Genomic DNA, 14,410 nt, shown 5'->3' on the forward strand with positions numbered 1-14,410 from the left:
TTTTTTTTGTTTTGTTATTTTTCTTCAAAAATTTGCCTGCAGCGCAGAAATTTTGGTCAAATTTGAGTGTATATAGTGTTCTGGGAGAACTAGAAAAATCATTTTGGTCGACCGAAAAAAATTGACAAAACTGATAAATATTTTTTTGAAAGTCCACCCCTTCATCTGGAGAAAATCCTAGATCCGCACCTGAATATTATTATAATTCTGATGATTTTTGTGATTTTTTTCATAATGTGAAAGTGAATCTTACTGCCGTTGAAGTATCCGAGGAGTCCGGATCTGAAAGCGACGGTGACTACAAGGAGGTCGTTGCTCCACGACTGCCCACTCCCACTCATCAGGGGATCCTCCGGTCTGTTCATGTAGAAGTCCTCCTCATAGATCACCACCTGCACAATCATAGCACACACACAACTAAAACTAAACTACCCCCTCCCCCTCCTCTCACAAGTGAGAATTTATTAAGAGGAATAAGTTTGATCATTTTTTGGAGGGTAATGGACCATAATGCACCACTAGATCCAGTAATAGGAGCACTTTGATTATATAATCGTAAGAAAAACTCTAAAAGTAGAAACTGAGCAGCAATTTATAAGCATCTATAGCGAATTTTTTTTCTCAAAACTGTAAAGTGAATTAAAATTAGTCATTAAACAACAAGGTAAATCATTGCTTGCATCAAAAACTAAAAAAAATGGGGATGGGGGGAGGTTATTTTGAGTAAAGAGAGCAGATGTTTAAAATTATTTTTTCTACAAATGTACTTAGCAAGTTTAATTAATTTATTTAAATGATTAAATCAATTTTAAGTTTTCATGCCTCGTAAAAGCACTCGTAGTTTTGACTCGTAAAAGCAACTGAATAAAAAAAATACGCCGGGACAACAAACGCGAACGCAAAATTTTATAGTCAAACAGAAAAAACTGTGTCAAAACGTTCACATTTTTCAGTATTCCTTCTGCTAATTGAAAGTGATAACAGTTTATTAATGGATTTGAACCAGCAACCTACTGATTGAAAACTATAAATCGCTAATCGAGCGGACGTTTTTATCTCTGAAGGATTCAATCCCCTGCCGTCCCACCTTTGTACTATTTTAATATATCCATTTTTGGCTGGCGGACACTAAATTTTTTCTAAAGAAACCTTCGGCGAGAATATATACTGAACTTTAGAGGAAAGCGCGCGCCGCTTTCCTCTAAAATTGCCTAAAACGCCTTTTTTGGTGCCTAAAACGCCTTTTTTTGGTCTGTTTTATAAAACTTTCGCCAGAAATTTTGGTAAAATAGGGTCTTTATAAAAATTCTTGAGAGCCTGGAAAATCATATTGGTCAACCTAAAAAAGGTCAACAAAATTTCGAAATCTTTTTGAAAATCTGCCCCCTCCCCTCGAGAAAATCTTAGATCCGCCCCTGATCAAAACAGTGCAAAAAAGTTATACAATTTTGAATTTCAACCCGGGTTATGAATACTCACCAGTACACTTAAGTAATGATTATTCGGGTTGTCGCCTCTGGACGGAAACGCCGGTCTCCATATATTCAAGTACAGACAGTCGGAACTAGTGGGGACCCTGGATTGGTTGTACTGGTCTCTGCCCTCGAATGATGCTGTGAGGGGGGACCAGGAGAACTGCGGACAGGGGGGCTTGAAATTGATTCCGTCAAGTACGCCCGCGTATTTCTCCGTCCACCTCTCAGGACGCTCAAATCTTTAAAAGAAATAAACTTCTTTCTGTAAAATGCAATATTGTGCAAAATTTGTCTTCTTTCAACATCACTGCGGGTCCATTTTTTCTATTTTTTTCAGATAAAAATCAAAGATTCCACATATTTTTTTTTGCCTGTTTTTGCTTCAGTGGTTGTACACACGTAGACTTAAGATTTTAGCAGAAAAAAAATTTTTTTTTTAAATTTCAGTATAGGTTTTTTTGTAGATTTTGGATGTTTTTTTTTAATTTTAGGTCGTCCAGATTGATTCTGCGATATCAACTCGGCCAATGAAAAGTCAATATTTTGCCCCTTCGCAAATTCCTAGACTCGCTTTTTTTGGATATTTGACTTTGAATTCAACAGTAAATTTTGATCATAAGTTAAACGAAACTTTTATTTAATTTTTTTTAAAATTTATTATTTAAATGTTTAGTTTTTGAATTTCTTGTCATCATCAAAAACTACTCTGGTTTTTGATACATGCCCTCATGAACTGTTTGTGTTTATGAGGTGGGGCTTCATGGTAAAATATATGAGTATGAATAATCACAACCTTTTTATTCCCACTGGTGTTTTGGCGTAGGGTATTCCCCCATAGAATTCCTGGTCCATCTTGTTGTTCGGGTCATAATCCTGTCTGCCCTGAATGGGGCCAAACTTTGTATGGATCAGCGGAACTAAATAAAAGCACGCATAGTTAAATAACTAATCGATTTGAACAACTAAATTTGTTGATTGGTCAGCCCGTAGATCAGAATGCTCCGATTGCCAATATACTTGCAAAAAATTAGAAAAAAAATCAACAGCAAATATAACTCGGAAATTATCGAGGCAAACTTTTTCAAATTTGGTTAAGATTAGACAAGAAAACAAGCCAACAGCAGCTGCTTAGAATTTTGTCAGAATTACTAAGGTGCAATCTGTTCTGCTAAAATCGGGCCTAAAATTTAACTTTAAACTGGGTCAGTTTTGGCCTGCTTTAGTCAATCTACAATTACGTTTTAACTACCTGATCATGCGATAAACAACCAAAAGAAAACAAGGTCTAACAGAGCCGCCCAAACAACTATAAGAAGGGTGTATTCTCCGTGCAAACAGAAGAGTATAAAACGAAGGGTAAAAATACTGCACTTTTTGCGTGATTATGATCCCTAAAATTTGTTGGGCTTCATTTTGAGGCTCACTTTGATATAGGCTCCTTATCGATTGTATCGATTGAACCAGTAGTTTGAACATAATCTTCGATTGATTAAAACAGGCCAAACATATTTTAATACCAGCTGGATGGACGCAAACTTCCAAAATAATTTGCACCAAAATAATTTCGGAAAAATTTTTACACAACTTTTGACTATTCTCAACCCAAACTGGAAAAATCCGTTTGAATTGTCAATTTTGTTTGTATATATATATATACACAAACAAAATTGACAATTCAAACGGATTTTAACTGCCTTTTTTGTGTTTGATCGACAGAGGTTTCATTAGGGCCCGTGATAAAGATTAATAACGATTGGTATGATTTTTCCAAAACACGTTGGCTTAGGTCACGAGTTGAAGCCTTCAGTATGACTCCCCTGTCGACCAAAACTTACAGTTTTTTTAAAATATGCTTAATGTTTTCCGAAGGTCATGCAAGATTTTTGCGACATCTTGCGAAAAAACGAACTCTAAAATTAGACACAGTTTCAGTTATTTTTTTTAAAGCAATCGAAAGATTTTTGAGAGGAGACAGCCAAGTAGCGTTGATGAAAAAATACAGCTATTTATATACAAGCATTCGCATACACAATACAGACTTGTACGCGATTGCACGCACAGGCTAATTTTGTGTTTAGAATATTTGTCGTAATTAGGCTATGTACTTTAGGTTTGATGAAGGAGTTACAATAGTTGAAACTTTTAAAAATCAAAGGTAGAAAACACAAAAAATTTGACGACATTTTTTGTGAGTTATACGGAGAAGAGATTGATGATATATGTTTTTTTTCAAAAAAGCTCAAAAAAACATTATATTGTTTAATCGTAAGCATTTGAATACAACAAAAAAAACATCCCTAGGTAATTGAAATTATTGATTTAAATGGCATTGTATTGAGTTTGAACCGCTATGCGAAGTTGAAGGATCTGTTGCAGAAGCTGTAAAATTTAAAATGCACATTTATATCCGCAATTTGAAACTTTTTATTTTTACGAGAGCCCGAAATTTACACAGATGGGGACATTTTTGTTAAATTTTTCTCTTGTGGACCTTTTCTGACGGTAAACTCAAATTTTTTTGTTACCCAAAATTTTACTTTAAATCTTACATTATATATTTCAAAAATGCTGCCATAGAAACTCTGTGGAGCTGCTTAAGTAAGTGATTATATCAATAAATCGGTTAAAATTTTCTCGTGGTTATTGAATAGTTTTAGAAAATTTGAAGTTGTTTTTATGTTTTCCAGTTTTTGTTCCGACTTTTGAAGAAAGTGACGGTATATTTGTGCTCGATGTGCTTATTTTTCTCCATACAAAATTCGACTTTTTTACTGGCGGGGATTTTTTAAAACATCATTGCAAAGTACTGTTGCCCTAAGCTCAAATTTAAAAAGAACTTTCACCTGCAATCGTTTTGTGTGAAATTGCGTAAATTAAATTTGGACAATTTGGTCAATTTGAGACAATTAACGCGCGATAATACTCGTGCTATTAACGCGTAAGTGGAAATTTAATCTACATAAAAATTCGATCCAATTTGGATTGAGGCAAGCTTGTTCGTCTGTTATAAAATATCAATTTGTACTTTAAATAGCGTGTGGAAGGTGGTTTTCAAAAAACATTTTTTGAAATTTTTCATTTTTATCCTTTCATCAATCATTTCATCAATTTCATCAATCATTTTATTTCAAATGAGTCCACAGAACATTAAAAAAATCAGAACATTTAGGGTTTTACCCTGATACGACCAGTTTTGTTCGTTTTCATTGTTTTTTTTAACTGATCGGAGAAAGTAATGGTAGTTGGGTGGTCTTTATTCTAAAATTTTGGATTAGCTTACGAAATTTTCAATTTTCTGTTCGGCAAAAGCAACTGCGGCAATTTAACCAGCTCATGATTCAATCCAAAAAAGACAAAGCCCTTGATTCAAATATTGTAGTAACTGACGCAAAATTTCTCTTTGTGAATCATCAGGGGAAAGCTAGATCAAAGAATTTTTGTAAAAACCAAACTAACTCTTTTTGTCTACGACAGTTTCAGATAATCATAGAGAAGTATCGGCTTTTAAAGCTTCATCATGATATGAGCAGCCATTTTATATTCTGGACTAAATTGCCGCTTAAGCCGTAAAAGAAAAATGACAGAGTTCGACCAAATTTCCGTGGTCGAAAAGACCCTATAGTTGAACTCAAAGTCGGAACTTAAAATCAATCTGTTGAAACGAAATCGAAAAAAAAAACCGAAACATAAAACCCAACGCAATTTGGAACATAAGATCGAAACTTGAAGTCGAGCCGGTCGAAATATAAAGTCAAGCACAAAGCAAAGCAGAAGTATACATTCTCAAGCATTAAGTCGAAACAAAAAGTAGGAAACAAATTAGCAGCATGTTCGAACTCAAAATCAAAACGGTTGAAAAAAATCAACTGAATTTTGCTTTTTTGTTGGTTTTTTGCCTTTAAGACAGAAGCAAATAGAAAGTATATATGTCCAGGCAGCTAGATAGTTTGCCGATCATATACAGGATTGCAATGAGAAGGCCTATACATGATCCCAACATCAAGTATAACATCAAACTCCATCAAAATCTTTGGTCGATCTCAGTCGAACTGTTTTTCCTCGATCGAACACAATCGAAACGTTTTTCCTCCAACGCAACTGAAATGTTTTTTTTTCGGTCAAAAATATTTTTCAGTAAAAACAAAACTGCTGGGTCAAACTTGACGAGAAACCGCCTCAATTGCAATTTTTTGTTGCTTTTGAACAGCCGAAACTTAAATAAGTTGAGTTGAGGCGGTCAAAATGGGTCAAATTGATGGAAACATACATCACAAAACTCGTTTCGGCATACTACTTTTTCAATCCAAAATTTTCACGCTGGGGTTTCTAGTTTGGTTCGTTGGTACAAAAATATTTGAACAGAGTTCTACTTACGAAATCGTGTGCTCTGAAAGAATTGACGCTCAATGTATGGGAAAAATCCTCCGCCGAAAAAGGTACTATCATACGCAAAACAGGAGCCCAAAACAACAGCGACATAACATAGGGTAAACAAAACTGCCATCACTCGTAAACACAAAGTAATTTCAAGGATAGTTGTCTGACATTTACATTATCAGGTTAATTAAGCAAGAGGTCGGTCTGCTAAAAAGAAACAGGGGCACGTTTGTGATTTTGGGATATTTAACAACGACAGGGTATAATGACGTTAACTAAAATAAAACAAACTGTCAATTCAGCCCAAAATTCACCCGGGAATTAATATCCAACAGGGTTTAAAGAGAAACAAGGGAATTGTTGCGTGGGGATTTAAGATGCAGTTTCATTATCATTTCAGCGGGACGCCCGCGGGTTTATCGGAACCCCGAGATCCTAGACGACAGAGGCACATCCGGTATGATTTACCCAATTTTGGTAATGCCCCATTCATTAAACCACTCCATCTAAATTAGTGAGTATAAAGGGGCTCTATATTTTTTTTACAGGTGGGCGTACGGAGGAGCGAGAGAGATAGAGAGGGGGAGGGTTCGAGAAAAAAAACGTTTATTTCAAATAATTTTGATTTTTCTGCAAAAGGCAAGATAGCGGCGCTGGTGATGCAAAAACAGCAAAGCGAAAATATGTTAATTGACATTAGTGACATTTCAAACTTAGTTAGTCAACTGGTTACTGCTGCTTTTGTAATTCGGTTTGGCGGTCGGCTGGCGTCGCTTAGGCGAGCTAACATCTCTGCTTCAATGGTACAATAAACATATACTAGAGGCAATAAAAGTCCCTGCAATCAACAAGATAATCTATTTTAGGGCAGATTCCCTCTGATAATCTTGTCTTAAGCTTTGTGAGTATACAAAAATTTCTAGTCTCATAGCAATTTATTCTCAAGTCATCCCAGTTTTTGAATGTGTGTCAAATTTTTCGACGACCAGTTTTCTTCGGGTGCTTAGGGATATAATTTACCGGGGATCGGTTGTAAAAAAGAATCATTTTAGAGATTAAAACCAAAATGACTTGTCTTTCAATTTTCAGCTATATGGAGATTTGACAGCTTGGAATATTTTGACGTCACCGCCGAATTTTGTCGTTTGTCAAAAAACGACCAAAAAAGGTTGCTTATCGGTTATAATCTAAACATGTGTCGTCTATGAATGGCTATGAAGTTAGACGCTTCATAGGATCACATGTCCTGTGGGAGACTAGAACACAATCGCTCTTTTTGCAACAGTCGGTTAATCGGGATTTTGGGCGGCCGCTTTTTCTTTTGACTGTCAGAGATAATTCTCTTTAAAAGTATGATTAGCTTTATTTTAGAAACCAACTGCTCCAAGCGCACTTTTAAAAAGACTTAGAAGAAAACAAGACGTAGTCAGGCTACCAGAAATACTGAGCCATTTAATTGGAGCTTGAAAAAAACCGTCCGGACTTTAAAGGCTTGATTAAAAATGTCATCCTAAATTCCACGTCTATCAGATTAAATATTGCAGGGTAGAGAAAAAAGGATGAACGAAAATGAGTATTAATCACCCAATTTTGGCTGAAACTTGTCACTTAATTGTGGGGGTGAACTTGACATTGTACTGGAACGTCAGAAGATCGCTTACTATGAACAATTTGACTCTAACAAAGTTGTAACTGAAGGTTTAATTTTTTTTTCTTTTTCATTTCTCTCTTTTTCCTCGTTATAACTTATAATTATGTTACTGTTTCATGCTCCTTTCATAGTAGGGCAGCACCCAGTAACCCCAATGATTTCGTCAGCTGTCCACGCTCAGTTTCACTTTACTGCGAAATGTTGCTTGAAATGTGATTTTTTGAAAAGTAGTGCAATTTGATTTTAAAACTCAGTTGTACCACATTTAAAAACTGTACAGAAAAGAATTAATAAACGCTTCGGACTCTGTTAACTATTGCCCCTTTTCGCAAGAGGGATTTTGATACAAGGCACAAAACTTGTGTATGCTCAGCTGTTCAATTCATTCTTAAATGGCGGAAGTTCGTTACCATAGGGGGAATAGTTAACAAAAACCAGAACTTCTTAAAAAATGTTAATTTTTTTTGTTTTTTTTTTGTAGATAATTAGTATGGTTCCAACTTTTTTTATTTTGTTTTAAACAACAGCCAGTTACATGTGATATAACTTGTTTCAAATATGAAATTTCATCTATTCTTTCTCGGATCCTGGTTTTTAATTGATCCGTTTTTTTTTCTCGGAGAACCACAATTTATCAAACTTTCCATGTTTCATTGGAATACTGTTTCGACTTTTGAAGCGAATGATGAAAATCTGCGCATTTTTCCAATCAATTTCGACTTTTTAATTAAACCACTTTTGAGCGGAGTTTAGTAAATCATTTGAATTGCTTAAGAGCTCAACAATTTTTATAAAATATACAAGGTGTTATCAAACTTGCTTTTTATAAATCCTCTCTCATTTACTAGTATTTGGATTATGGATGTGATTCTTCTTGCTGTGGACAGCAAAAAGTCACCAATTTATGATGATGTAAATCAATGTGTTGGGTTTTCTTGTTCACACATTTCTTTGCGGAATTTATTGAAAATTCATTGCAATTGTGCTGATCAAGCTACTATAAGGATGTAAACTGGGTCATTTATAGTTATCATTACATCAATTGACCCTGTTTACCACCCTAAATTTGAACCAAATGACTTGACTCGTTTTATGGGTTTAATTTTGATTCAAAGTTTTTCAAAAATAATTGCACTATAAAAAAGCTGGTAAAAATTCAAGCAATTTTTGTGGTCATTTCCAAGCAATTTTTATTGGCCAAATAAAACCTAATTGAGAAAAACGAGTGTGAATATTCTGTTTTATTTTTATTCACCCGATTGTTTTGATTCAGCTCAAAAGTAGCTTGTTCGGCACAAAATGCAGTAAAAGTTCATTAAATTGCGCAAAAAAAATGCATGAACGAAAAGTTCAACTCAATAAATTATATCATTAGAATTCGGCGAATTTTTGCTGTGAACTGCAGCGAATTACCTCAATAACCCAATTACTTCAATAACCCAATAATCTTGAAATGAGAGATGATCTATAAAAACAAGTTTTGACGCCCTGTACTTTACCTGTGATCATTTTGTAGTGTATGCGGTTTTGAAAATTGCAATTTTGACAACTTTAGGAAATTTAACGAGAATAACTTTTGTGACATTAAGAAGTAGTCGGCGACTTACCTAGCTCTGAAAATGTTCCAAATACTATTGAGACATACTATTTTGTCTGGTAAAACCTATTCGGGTTGGTAAAAGCTATCAAGTCGGTAAATGCATCAGTTTTAAAATAGAATTTAAATCAAAACTTAAATAAATTTGAATCAAAACTTTCAATGTTTTGTTTTAAAAATTTTGTCTATTAAAGAAAGAAGGCTTCTGGAATCAAGTTGAAACCCTGAGGGTTCTAGCTGCTCCACAAAATCAATGAAAGAATTTTTTCTTTCAAAAAACGCTTTTAAAAACTTAAAGTTGACAAAATTTCCAAAAAAAAGATATTTCTATAGATTTGAAGTGGCGTTTAGACGCTAGCAAAATCACCAGCGTCTAGTGATGAGTTCATAATTCCAACTAGCTTAGCTCCCGTCAATTTGGAAAAATATCTGAGTCAGATTAAATCGCCGCAAGTTTTCGTTCTTTATGAATTTTCAAGATTGCTTTGTAACTGCCGATGAAAAAGTCAATTTTAGCGAGAGCTGTTCGGGTTTTTGAAGACAGGATGGAAATATTGTGAGTAATGTAGTTTTGCAGACAATTTTTGACTTAGCTACTTTTTAGCGGATTTTTCTATACCATCTGCAAAGTAATGAAGTCTTGAGTTTTTAGTTAAGAAAATAGTTCACCTGTGATATTTTTTCTATAAAATTATGGCGGTGTATACCTTGACAGTTCAAATTTTGTTCAGATTTTGTTCTATTAACGCGTGAGAGGCGATATAATCTTGCCTAGAATTTGATCCAACTTGATTTTAGTCAAGCAATTTGTAACTAATAATTCGTTGCTAGACGCCCAGTACATTACTTCGTACTATACCATTGAAGGATTTTTTTACTGTGTGGAATAGTTTCGTAGCGTCTGGAGAATACATTCAAAAAATAATCACTTGAAAAAAATATATATATTTTTAAAGATGCTTTTTAGAATAGAATTTTTAATCATTTTATACATTTTTAAATTACCTAAATAGATGACTTATTCTTCAAATTTTAAGGAGCAGTCGGAACTTTCAAGATATGAGGATTTGAAAATTGTCAATTTGGTCAATCATCAAAAATTAAAGCGCGCTTTTTACCAGTTTTCTATTAAGGCAATATGTCAGCGGCAAAACAAACCGGCTCAGGAATCCTTTCCAATTGAGGAATTAAAGGCTTCTTGCCTCTAATAGGAACAGATCCTTTTGTTTTTGGGAGTAATATCTGCTTTCAATAATTTTTTGATATATTTTATCGTATTTGAACCAAAAACTACTTCAAAAATTTTAAAAGGAGGTCAAAAATCAGGCAGCTTTGCTCACGTTTTAGTAGTGCTTTTAGTAATCGCTGCGTCAACTTCTCTCCCTTTATACATTTACGAGAATTTTCCGAAAAACTGTTCATAGCAGCTTACTTGGATCGAAGTATCCGGTGATTGTCCAGTTGAGGGGGTCAAAGTATTCCTGCTCGATGATCTCCAACTCAGAGGGTCCATATCGATCTTCCCAAATCTCATCCACTGACGAAGACTGAAGTTCAAAAAAATGTAACCTTTCATGTAAAAGAAGTAAGAGTCAGCGTCTTGGTGCAACGTACATAAGACGACAGGACATTAGGACGACAGACATGATGTTGAGGCAAAAAAAAGTTAGCATTATAAAATTCACGATAAACTTATCAGGGGCGGATTATAGGGAGTGGGGGTGTCCCCCTTTGGTATTAATTTAAGAAATCCATTTTCGGTCGAACCTTAAACTCCTAATTTTTTCTAAGGGCGCCTTTGGCGCCAATATACTAATTTTGAAGGGGAGCGCGCAACGGCTTTTTTAATTTTTTTTTCAACAATTTGCCTGCGGCGCAGAAAATTTTGTCTCAAAGTAGTGTCTTTGTAATGTTCGCGGACCGCTCGAAAAATCAATTTGTTCGACCTAAACAAAGGTCGACCAATTTTTTTGACAAAAAGAGGTCGACGAAAAAGGTAGACAAAATGAATTTGCTTGTTTATGGCAATTTAAGTTAAGCCAAAACAAGCAAGATTATTGACTGACAAAAGATTGGGAGGACGCTATTAGCTCAATGGTCTAATTTCAAGCATTCGAAGCAAAAAAGTGACCCAAGCGTTGTGAAGCAAACTTTTTTCTGATTGACTTACAGAAGTCGAAAGAAAAACATTCAAAAAAACTACAATTAATATGCATAGTTCTTTCGCCTTGGATTTTCAAACCGCGAAAAATTCGGGTACCGACTCTTTAAGCAAGATAAAGTTTTTTTTTATAAAACATGGGGTTCAAATTGTTGATTTGGTTTTCGCTTCTGTTTTGACGAGCTCTGTTCCACTCTGTGCTACAAGATCTTTTGTAATTTTTGTGTTGATTCAGGATAATTTTTTGTTTCGTGTTTCGTTAAAACTGCAGACTGTTTGTCTCAGCATTTCTTACTATTCCTTGTTGAGTCGTTACTTATTTTTTATTCAAAAATTTTATTAGAAGTTAGCTTGTAAGCAAGCAAATCGGTTTGTTTAAATTTTAAAAAATTTAAACAGGTAACACTAAATTTTAAGGCAATAGTATATAAAGTTTGTTTATTCGTAAAAGTTATGACGATTTCAAGTACTTGGTATACGATATAGTACTCCGCAAAGTTCAAGCTTTATGTTTTCTTTTTTTGTATATGATCGTAGAAAACAAATTTTGAGTCAATATTTACTCTCAAGTATTTGGAAATTTGAACTTTTTCAAATGTTTTTTTATTCAATGAAATAATTTTTTTGATGTTTAGCAGGCAATCAATTTTTCCAAATTTTGGTGTGTTAAATTTGCTGCCATTTGTTTTTCCCACTCAAGATTGCTTCATGTATTAGTTTTGATGACCGCATCGGTCGCATAGAACAAAATGAAAAAAAAACTTTTTCTTGCAATTATTTGAGCAATTTTGAATTAAATTTTTTTTCCATCAACTTTCAACGGCATTCGGAACCCTCAGGGTTTCGCTCTGATACGAGCAGTCTTGCTTATGTTTTCTCAGATGTTTATATTTGCCTACCCACTCTTAACGTCTTGCATTAATAATTACCCAGCATCAAGGTGGACTTGGGATGACGATATTTGGTTTTGTTTTACGATAAACTTTTTTGACTGACAAAACATATATTTTTTTCTTACTAAAGTTGCCTTTTGAGCCAATTGGGAACAAGCGCCAAAAAAAAGATTTCGTTCGCCTAAAGAGCATCCGAAATAGCTTGTTTGAGCTATAGTAGTTCAAATAAACCCTAGTTTGTTTGAGTCTTAGAAATTTTTGCCAAAATTGGCATTTGATATTTCAGGGGAAGGTAGAAGACGTTGATTTCATCCGGAAATTGACTTAACTCTGAACGCCAAAAAGGTCCCTCAACGGTACTATGCTACCACGTCAGTTTTTTGGTTCGCTTAAACAAAATTTTTCTGAAGGATCTTTTGGCGTGCGTTGGTTTTCAATGTCTTTTTTTAGTTGAACTATCGCTTTCTTCTAAAATATCAAAAATACAAAAATCCTATTAGCAAATTTTGGTTTTACCATAGACAATTTTATGAGAAAACAAACTGAAAATTACTTAAAGTTGTAAGATGATATGTGGCTTTTACCTTGAGTTCCTGAACAGTCCAAATGAGACAATGAAGAATGACGCTCAGATACATGGAGGAAACGGCAATCGACTCTAAAACAACGCATAAAACCGAAACTGAAATTCGAAGTTTTCAATAATACAGTGCTGATTTACATTATCCGGACAAAATGAATAAAATTTGAATTTTCAATTACATTTTTTTCAAATTGTGTTAAGATTAGACAAAAACAAAAGTTGCTTAGAATTTCATCAGAATCGATAGGTCATTTGACTCTTTTCAGACAATCAAGTATAACGGTGAAACTGCTTTGTTAATTGATAAGAAATATATATCACAAGAGCTTCTTACACAGCCCAACAAAATTTTAGAAGGCTAAATCTGCAAAAATCTGTTGAGAGAAATCATTTTTGCTTGATTTTCAAGAAACGTGATTTTTAATATGTAAAACCAAAAAACTTTGATTAAAAACAAATTTTAAACACTTTACACAAAATTTTGGATATTCAGCCCTTGTTGGGCTGTAAAAGAAGCTTCTTGTGATATATTTTCCTCGTCAATTAAAAAAAAGTTTCAGCGCACTTCTTGACTGTCTGAAAAAATTCAAAATGACCCATTTTTGGGATAAAATTAAGGTTGAGAATTTCGGAGAAAAAATTGCACCATATTAATTGTGATGAAATTCTAAACAACTTTTGTTTCTTCACTTTTTGTCTAATTTTAACACAAATTGAGAAAAAAATGTATTTGAAAATTCAAATTTTATTCATTTTGTCCGGATAATTTAAATCAGCACTGTTTAATTTTGATGTAATACAGACGCAAAAAAAATGTGCATCACCCGTAAAAAAAAAGTTTGTTTGTATTTTTAACCGTAGGGACGTCAGAAAAGGGTTCGGGCTGTCAACAAAACTCTCGCAAACAACGGAGAATTCGTTGTACAACTTACATGAGAACCTTGCTAAGATATTTAGTTTTAGAACAACTTTTTCATCCCAAAGTTTATTTTCTTTTGCCGTTTTCCATCGTTTTCCGCGTACAAGAACACTTTTTTGACGGTCTTTGATTACATAGTCAACTAATTGTTCCACGTTTTATAACCAGCTATATCTTCACAAACAGATTTATTCATCATTTGATCTCAAATAATAACAGAGAAAACGTCAAAATCATGAAGAAACTTTTGTTCGTTTAATTGGTTGAAAAGTAAAAGATCAAATTTTATGCCCCGTGACTGTGTGTTTAAAACAGTTTTCTTCAAAATTTATACTTATTGTGTGGACATAATTGACCTGGGGTACTCATTCAGAAAATTTAAAAGCATATTAATTGGTTCAACCCAGGGCGACCAACTAACAATGCGGGCTAATCCGGCGGTTGTGTAAAACGAGAGCTCATAAACGGGGTGATTGGACAACGGTTAGACAAATGCCATAACTGTGGAAACCTATTGAAAGCTAATCATTGGGAGTATCGCAAAGCTTAGAACATAAATTACGATAATTGCGGTAACAGAGGAATTTTTGTTGAGAATTGTATAGAAAAAGTGGCGGTCAATAAAGTGAATGGATTGTACGATTTAAACGTTATCAGAAAGTTTGAGGAACAGAATGACGACGAAATTGATTATTCGCCATGAGAACAGTTATGGACAATGACAGACAGGAAAATTGAAAAATGTTGGACATTA

At 34.2% G+C, this 14,410-nt stretch overlaps 1 protein-coding gene across 5 annotated transcripts in view; it reads right to left on the bottom strand.

The window, feature by feature from the left end:
• LOC134854290 (acetylcholinesterase-like) overlaps positions 1 to 14,410 on the bottom strand; it is a 102,570-nt gene that overhangs the window by 69,052 nt on the left and 19,108 nt on the right. For 2 of the 5 annotated variants that reach the window (XM_063870484.1, XM_063870485.1), the window contains exons 2-6: positions 12,739 to 12,812; positions 10,533 to 10,647; positions 2,269 to 2,392; positions 1,480 to 1,714; positions 254 to 392 (exon numbers count right to left, since the gene is read on the bottom strand). In XM_063870484.1, coding sequence (XP_063726554.1) covers positions 254 to 392; positions 1,480 to 1,714; positions 2,269 to 2,392; positions 10,533 to 10,647; positions 12,739 to 12,792 — 667 coding nt within the window. In that variant the 5' untranslated portion in view covers positions 12,793 to 12,812. Of the gene's footprint in view, positions 1 to 253; positions 393 to 1,479; positions 1,715 to 2,268; positions 2,393 to 5,849; positions 6,940 to 6,981; positions 7,255 to 10,532; positions 10,648 to 12,738; positions 12,813 to 14,410 lie in introns of those variants that run through there. The other 3 variants (XM_063870487.1, XM_063870488.1, XM_063870486.1) reach the window with 3 other exon arrangements.

This window comes from Symsagittifera roscoffensis, chromosome 9, assembly GCF_963678635.1.
Source record: "Symsagittifera roscoffensis chromosome 9, txSymRosc1.1, whole genome shotgun sequence".
Taxonomy (NCBI): Eukaryota; Metazoa; Xenacoelomorpha; order Acoela; family Convolutidae; genus Symsagittifera; species Symsagittifera roscoffensis.